Source organism: Poecilia formosa, unplaced genomic scaffold (genome assembly GCF_000485575.1).
Source record: "Poecilia formosa unplaced genomic scaffold, Poecilia_formosa-5.1.2 Scaffold677, whole genome shotgun sequence".
Lineage (NCBI taxonomy): Eukaryota > Metazoa > Chordata > Actinopteri > Cyprinodontiformes > Poeciliidae > Poecilia > Poecilia formosa.
In genome coordinates, this window is record NW_006800616.1 from 99,712 (window position 1) to 108,373 (window position 8,662).

Sequence of the window (8,662 nt, forward strand, 5' to 3'; positions counted from 1 at the left end):
ACAATAACTGACTCTAAATAGGAACATGAACATAAATGCCTGAAGCCCAATACCATATGTGATCAGTCTTACATATGTGTGTCCTGTACAGTCAAGAAAGTCCAAGTTTCAAGAAGTAAGTGCAAACTATAAGTAAGTGTAATTCATGTAGGTTTCAGAATTAAATCACAGCTGATAAACTGAACTGACTGAAGCTTGCAGAAATTGTGCTTTACGTAGCATTTTTAAAGCTGGTGAAACCAATTTGACTCAACGTGTTTGGAAACTGTCCTGAATCTTGTGACTGGATGTTCAGTGCTTACACTGTACAGATGTGTGTGAAACATCTGGCAGGATCAAAACTGCTGCAGAGGACTCCGCAAGCATTTAAGGTCTAGATCACTTATCGCCTGCTTCCTGCCATTGTTCGACAGGTTTGCATTTTGACCTTTAACCCTGAGTTAGGTCGCTCTCACTGCGCCTGCTGACCAAGTCCATCTTGGTTAAAACAGGAAGTCAGCTTTCACATTTTGTTCTCTTTTTTCCACCCTGAGAAGCAGACAGCTGAAGAGGAAATCCGTCTCAGTGGTACCACCGCAACTGCCCGACGGAGGGAAAATCCTCCGAAGACTTCCTGTCTAGTAGATTCACGGTTCCTTAAAACCTCTTAGACAGAAGTTTACATCCAATCATCACAGGCTTGATACATTATATCAGATCTTTTAATGTCACATTTAAGCTAAAAACAAAGTCTGCATACAGGATTAACATGCATCTACCTCAACTCAAAGTCAAAGTTTAATTTATTGTCAGTTCACCAAGTAACACTTTATTTAAAGGGTGTGCAAAAGACAGAGGTGGGCAGAGAATCCAAAAAGTATAAGTAAAAGTAGCACTACTTTGTCCAAAAAATTACTCAAGTAAGAGTAAAAACGTATTTGGTAAAAACTCTAACTCAGGTACTGAATAAATTATCAAATTATCATTTAATATTTAAAAATTACATAATCAGACAGACCAGTATATAAGGTTAAGTGGACATTTTGACGTTTTAAGGACCAAAATGACAATAATTCATATAAGTGAAAAAGAAAAAAAAAATCAGGTGAAAGAAAATTTTTCCAAATCAGTTTCTTTCAATAAAAGAAATTATGAAACTTTAATAAAAGCTGCAGGTGTGTGTTTGTGTCTGGTGAAATTTGGTTAAAACATGTTTGTTTTTCATTCTGTGGGTAGAAAATCCTGAAATTGTACTCAAGTAAAAGTAAAAAGCACAGTGAAGTAAAGATATTCACTTTTTTTAAAAAAAACTTACTTAAGTAAATATAATTGTGTAAATGTAACAAGTTAACAACTCTGTTTTGCCTCAACGTTTGAATTTGACCAAGTTTTAACCATGTGACCCAAACTGCTCCCCTCAGATAAAAGCCAAAGCCTGAAATCCTGGTAAACTTCTTGGACCTGCAGAGACACCGAATTCACATCATCATGGCCTTCAGTTGACCCCAAGCAAAAATGACGACTCTGATCCAAAATCAGGACCTTCGCTGGTAAGTGGACTTTACCCATGTAGAGCTTTATCAATGACTGAGGCGCAGAAAGATTGAGCTGTTCGGACGCAATAACAGGACGAATGTTTGCAGGAGTCGGAGGGAGGCTTTAAAACCTGCTTGGTTAAACACACAAAGTGAAACATTCTTTGTAGAAATCATTAACAAAACATCAACAATGTTTGTGCCTCATTAGCCACAGTTGGTTGGCAAATCCAATACCAACGCTTTAAGAAAATGGCTGAGATAATCGCAAAATTTTAACAGTACAACCACAAAACTTAGGAGAATTTATAAATCAGTTGCGCTCATCCTCTTGCTGTTTTGATGTCCAACCCACAACTCCTTAAAAAAGTCCTGCATCTGATCCAGACAGTAAACTCGTCGCTCTTATCAGGTGTTTTCCCATCAGGCTTTAAAAACAACTTTTATCAAACCTCTGATAAAAAAAGAACAATCTGGACAAATCGCTACTGCAGAATTACAGGCCGATCTCCAACTGCCCATTCATCAGCAAAATTACTGAAAAACTGTTTCAACACGATGACCAACCGCTCTGACGTCAGTCCGGTTTCCATGGTTACCAGAGTACCGAGACTGTCCTAGTTAAAGTGTTCAATGACATCCACATAAACACAGTGCTGGTTCTGATGCACCTCAGTGCAGCTTTTAACACGGCAAGTATTTTTGTCTAGTTTTTACTGTAAATATACTAGCACACTTGAAATACGACAAAATTAACAAACAACTTTTCAGCAAGAAATAGTCAAGTCAATAATTCCTTAATATTGATGAAAAAGTTTTAGTTCATCTGGAAGATTATTTAAATTATAAAATACTTTTTTCCCATGTTAAAAGTTAAATAATCTGCCAATGGTATAAGAACTTTTTCACCAATACTAAGGAATTATTAACTTAAGCTCCTATTTCTTGTTTGAAATCAATGAGACTTAAAATAACAAGTCTTGAGTTAGTTTTGTCTTATTTTAAGTGTACTAAGATATATTTATACTGGACCAAAAATACTTGGTAAGATTTTGAGTTTTTGCAGTGTACTGATCATGACTGAATCGACTGGAGAGTTGGGTCGGACTCTCCGGTCCAGTGCTCAACTAGTTCGAATCTTACATAAAGTACTGGGATTTCTTTGTTTCAATAACTTCTTATTGAACCGGACAGAAGTAACATGTGGGGTTCCCCAAGGCTCAATCCGAGGGCCCCTCTTATTCTATACCTACATGCTCCCACTGGCTCAGGTTATAACAGGAAATAAGATTAACTACCATGCTCTACATTACTATAAATGGTAAATGGACTGAACTTATATAGCGCTTTTCCAATCATTTTGACCAATCAAAGCGCTTTACACTAGAGTCACATTCATACTCACAAAGGCTCACAGATTTATACGCCGATATGCAGATCGATAGGCAATTTGGGGTTAAGTGTGTTACCCAGAGGCACACCGCCATGTGGCAGTAGGAAGTTGGAATCGAAGCTACAATCTTCTGATCACAAGATGATTATTCAACCTACATCACGATGTCACCAGGTGACTCAGAACCATCCAGTCACTGAATAAATGCTTAGAACAGATAAATGTGCCAAAACTTTCTCCAGCTGAACAGAAACAGAACTGAAGTTATTATCTTTGGACCTAAAGAGGAGCGATCTGGAGTCAGCTTCAGTTATTACAGCTGGAAGCTAGAAATCAGACTCAAATCTGACCTGTAAGAACATAAAAAACAGTTACAAAGTCGGCCTTCTATCACCTGAAGAACATTTCCAATAGTAGAGGAGTGATCCTCTAATTCTGGATTAGAGGATTAGTGCGAATTGGTGAATGTGGCAAGATCTAGAGAAACTCATCCATGCATTTATCTTTAGTCGTATTTATTAATGCAGCAGCGTCTTCACAGGTCTGAATAAAACAATCCTTCAGCTGCAGCTGCTCCAGAATGCTGCTGCTGGTGTTCTGACTAAAACCAGGAAGGTGGAGCTCATCTAAAGTCCCTACAATGACAGAATAGACTTCAAAATACTGTTGGTAGTTTATAAATCACTGAATGGCTTAGCACCACACTGGATTAAAGATCCGCCGTATTGACCTTCCAGACCTCTCAGGTTTTCTGTTTCTGGTTCTGCTCTGCATCCCCAGAACCAGAACCAAACATGGAAAAGTAGCATTCAGCTTCTATGCACCACAAATCTGGATCAAACTTCCACAAAACTGCAAAACAGCTGAAACGCTGAGCTCCTGCTGCAGGTTCTGGTTGTTGATTCCAGATGGTTCTGAAGGTAAACTGGATCAAAAAGACGTTCTTGTTCATGATGTCAGAGCTGCTGGATGTATTTTCTGCTTCTTTTGCGTCCATGTTTCCCTCTGGCTGTTGCAGTTGTGAAGCATTTCAGCGGTACCTCTGCTGGTACCGCCGGGTCACGTGGGAGGAGATGACCTCTACTGAGAGGTTCCTGTCTTTGCCAGTTTCTGTTATGTTTCCTTCCTAGATTAGAGGAAAAAGAAAAAGACGGCAGGCGCTGGGCTCTGGGTAACTTGCTGCTGTTCGTAGTTACTTTCTCACACATCGGGCTCAAAGATTGTGAGGAAATGTGCTGATAACAGCGTCCACGCCTGGATCCACCCTGTTGTTTGTTTTTATAAGAGCTTTGATTTTTTTTTCTTTTGCGCGGTTCTGTGCTCATAAGAAGGAGGCAGCTTTCAGTTGCCTGACAGTTGTTCCTGCTGGAGTAGTTGTCCATTGTGTTGCTGAACAGAGGATGTTGCTGTCCATGTGTTTTTTCCTGCACTGAGTTGGCAGGTTGAATTTTAAGGTTAAAGTTGTGATAGATTTTCTTTTCTGGACATTTACTCGGCATAACAAAGATACCAGGATTTATTTTGCTTTCTGGATGTGAGACTTTGAGCCATGTTGCTCTTCCTGCTCCTCTTCCTGGATCTCTGCATCCAAACTTCAGGACAACAGCAGGTAAACCGCCTCCAACTCTCTTCTTTCTCTTTTTCACCAGAGATCTAGGTGATCAGATATCGTCTAAAACAGATCTGCAGCCCGAGGTTTCACTTTTTTCAGGTTATCTCCAGAACCGTCTGCTGAATGTATGAAAAAGGTTGATCATCTGCAGGCATGAGCAAGTCAGACAAAAACCTTTTGTCATTAAACAACAGTCAAGAACTCTCTAATATTCATTCTGACTTCACTAAATCTTATTAATGGTCAAAAGTCTACAAACATTCACAACTTGAGACAATAACAACAAGTTGTTCAAGTTGGGTTTTGATGTTATTCATTTTTTATTCTTTAGACTTTTAAAAATATCAAACAGTATTTGTAGGACTTGAACTTCAGGGCTGGACAATAAATCAATAACCATATATATGGTGATAGAAACATGATCATTATCAGTAGATATTACATCTGATGGAATATTCAATATTCCATATACTTTGATCCAGAACAGCACAGCATTCTGGGGGATGTAGGCAGGAGCAAGACTTAGCCGCTCAAAATCTCATGGCTAGCTAAGCAAGGTTAGTCGGATCAACTAACTCCCTCGCTCTTTGGTTGCCTAGCAACTCCCTCGCTCTTTGGTTGCCTGGTAACAACCTGCTGAGTAACTTTTGCGCAGCAGTAGCTTCAGGTTTCATCATTGTGCTTCATAACTGCATTAAAATGAAAGACAAAAGCCTGGAGTAAAAACTGTGGGCAAAACAGGAAACGCCACCCCACTAGTGTGGCAGTACTTCAGATATTTAAAACTAAAATCTAATCAATAATTATTGATATCGACTGATATGGAACACATGCAGCCTTAGGTTGCCTTAAAATCTGAGGGACGGGTAGAACAGGTTGCTTCCTGGTCACATATTTTACTCTCTAACCCTGAAAAAATGTAACTTCTGGCTCTGAATGGGAAGTATGAGAAATCAATTTTCAGAGGTGCTGTTCAGACAAACTTTGCCAGTATTTGCAGAGCCAGACTCTAAAATCTATGACTCAGAAACCGGTAAATTAGGAGAGATCAGACACTCAAACCACCGGTCCTACAGTTCCCATAAAGCCCTTCTTCTTCCCTCCTCAGTCTGGAGCAGTGGGTGGGATTAAAGCGGCACCACTGAACTGACTTTGTTCATGTCTGAGAGACTGATTTTTCTGTTTTTAATAATCAAAGTTTATTTTCACTGGCACCTCTTTCCTGTGGGATTCCTCAGGGTTTGTTACTCTGTCCTCCTCTTTATTTAAGACTTTTACCCTTGAGGCTCCCAAATTATGAAAACTTTTCCATTGCAAACTCCAGTTCAGTCTTCACAGGGCCTTTGCTCTTAAGACCCATCTCTTTTTATTTTTATTTTAAAGTTTTTCCTGACCTCTGTGTCATTTGCTTGTTTTTTAAAATTCAGATTCTAGTTTTCTTTTATGTTGAGAACTTTGCCGAGTGATTCTGTTATTAAGTTTCTTTATGAATAAAGGTGACTTTGTTTGGCCACTACTGCTCTCTTTGGGCTCTGGTCTGAGACAACGTCTGCTTCTACGCGGATGATCTTTGGATTTACGGTAAATCCACAGATCGTCAAATACATGATGCATGTTTCATCTGGCCCCTGCTGCAGCGTCTGGGTGACATCCAGGTGACTCTGAATATTCTGACCAGTCAGGCTTCAGTTTTGTGTTCAAAACTCTGCTGCCCTTCATTTAACAAGACCACACAGGCATGATGCTAGCTCCATTAGCTCCCTGCTAAAGGTGTCGTCCTCTGCATCTGAAAGTGGAAAAGTTTAAAGCTGCAGTATGTAACTTTTATAAAGAATTTAGTTTTTTACATATTTACAAACCATCATCATGTTGTGACAGTTTGAAAAGCTCGATGTCCTCCACCTCCTCCCCGAGATATTATTGCCATCTGGAGAAACACACCGCTCTCAACCAATCAGAGCCAGGAGGAGGGTCTTAGCGCTCTCAATCAAGCTTATGTAATCGCTGCTAAATGTGCTAATGGCATAAAAACAACTTACTTTTACGGGAAAACCATTTATTTGCCGTCATGGGTGGCTATGCTAACTAGCATTCATAACAGAATATGCTAGCTGCAACATAGCATAGAGCAGATAGGTAAGAGGGAGGGGCATGAGCACCCCCACATGAGATTGTGATGAACAGCGCTAAGATCCGCCTCCTAGCTCTGATTGGTTGTTTTCAGGCAGAGGAGCGTTAGTTTTATCTGTCTAAAACCAAACTGTCACACAAAGTGACACTTTCAACAAATATGTAAGAAAATATGTTTTATAAAAGTTAACCGTTTATCTTTAAGGTGAGTAGTGAGGCGTCTCCCTCAGCTCAGACTGAAGTTCAGTGAGTTTGTGAATGAAAGCTGAGGTTGACGTGAACGCTGCTCTTCCTACCAGACGCCGCCTCCTGGTCGCTGTGATGTTCCTCAGAGGATGGATGTTTTCACCGCCTGCACCTCCTGCGCCGCCTCCGTCACCTCCAGCTGCCCGCGCGGCTTCACCCAGCTCAGCACCTCCAACTGCAGGTAGGCAACGGGTCCAGACCCGGGTCTTCATCCGGGTCCAAACCAGGGTGGTAAAGTTTTTGGTTTTTTTATTTCTGTATTATAACGAAACATGAGGAGGCTTGGTCTATTTTCTGATAAAAAGATTTTCCCCCACTAATCACCGTTTTTATTTATTTCAGTTAATGAAAGCGTTTTCTCAGTTTCAGTTTTTGTAATTTTGTTAGTTTTGGTTAACTCTAATAACCTGGTAATCAACCCTGACCTCAACCCCAGGGATGGTCGTAATGAGAGCTCAGATTGTCATCCTGCTCTCCTCTGCAGCTACGTGGTGCAGATCGGCGGCAGGGAGCTGGAGCTCTATGGATGCCACCACCTGTGTGTGAAGAACATCCTGCGTCCGCAGTGCTGCCCTGGCCGCTGGGGCCCGCTGTGTCTCTGTGAGTCGCCCTCTCAGGTCATCTCTAATCCTAACCTTCAGTCTGTGTGTCAGTCAGGACTCACAGGTCATAACAGTGGGAGATCGGTGATTGGCCGGTACTTAGATGTGAAGCCAATCTTATCCCCCGATCTCAGCAAAGGTTTATAAACCAGCCACTGTCCTCTTATGCTCTGCAGCGACAGGTTTGACTGACGGCCCATCCGGTCACGTCTGCATGTTTGCAGTTAACAGTAGACACTCCACTGTTACCAACTCAGCAATGTTATTACTATATCTAACGACCTTTCAGAAAAAAAAAAGGTATTGGCCAAAATCAAAACGGTCAGCTAAGACTCTTTAAAATCGGAAACCGGCGATCGGCCAGAAAACTGCAATCAGTGCTTTTTGTATTTAAGTATTTTTATTTAACTGATAACAGATAATTTTTTGTTGGCCAAAATTAGTTTACATTTATATTTATTTGTGTATTTTGTATTTTCTTTGAAACAGTTTTTGTATAAATTTATATATGAATATATTTCTCATTCCATTGACTGTTTATAAAAGAAAGCACAAAAAATTTATTTGAACAAAGAAAAACAGAAAAAGTGGAATATCGTCTTTGATTGTTGTTAAAAAATATTAAAAATATAATATACTTTTTAATATTTTTTGCTATTATTGCTCATCTCTACTCATCAGTTCAAAAGCCATTCTTAACCAATCATTGAGCTTAGAAAATGTAAAGAAAGTAACCAAAGTCCCAAAACCTGAAGAAGTGTTTCTTCTGTCTTAGTTTTATCTGCTCAGCATTCCTGAGAGCCGCGTTTCTCTTTCCCACGTGTTGCTGCAGTTGATGCTGCTTGATCACCACAATATGATAGATCTGTGACCTCCGTGTGTGTGTGTGTGTGTGTGCGTGTGTGTGTGTGTGTGTGTGTGTGCATGTGTGCGTGTGTGTGTGTGTGTGTGTGTGTGCGCAGCATGCCCAAGCTGGTCAGGAAGGATTTGCAACTACAACGGTGACTGTGTGGATGGAGACGTCGGCAACGGGACCTGCATCTGTAAGGTTAGAGCGCACCTGAGGGCCGCGACGCGTTCCTGATGTTAAAGGGCCAGTACTATGTGTTTTCCAGGCTCAGAGGGCCATTTCTTAGCACAATCAAGTAACTATGTTACCTTTAGT

The 8,662-nt window shown here is 40.5% G+C and overlaps 1 protein-coding gene across 5 annotated transcripts in view; it reads left to right on the forward strand.

Moving 5' to 3' along the window:
- stab1 (stabilin 1) overlaps window positions 1-8,662 on the forward strand; it is a 61,091-nt gene that overhangs the window by 1,778 nt on the left and 50,651 nt on the right. Inside the window, exons 2-5 of one of the 5 annotated variants that reach the window (XM_016666187.1) lie at window positions 1,401-1,529; window positions 6,949-7,076; window positions 7,380-7,495; window positions 8,460-8,545. In XM_016666187.1, the coding sequence (XP_016521673.1) occupies window positions 6,985-7,076; window positions 7,380-7,495; window positions 8,460-8,545 (294 nt within the window). In that variant the 5' untranslated portion in view covers window positions 1,401-1,529; window positions 6,949-6,984. Of the gene's footprint in view, window positions 1-1,400; window positions 1,530-4,032; window positions 4,517-6,948; window positions 7,077-7,379; window positions 7,496-8,459; window positions 8,546-8,662 lie in introns of those variants that run through there. The other 4 variants (XM_016666189.1, XM_016666188.1, XM_007542299.2 and 1 more) reach the window with 4 other exon arrangements.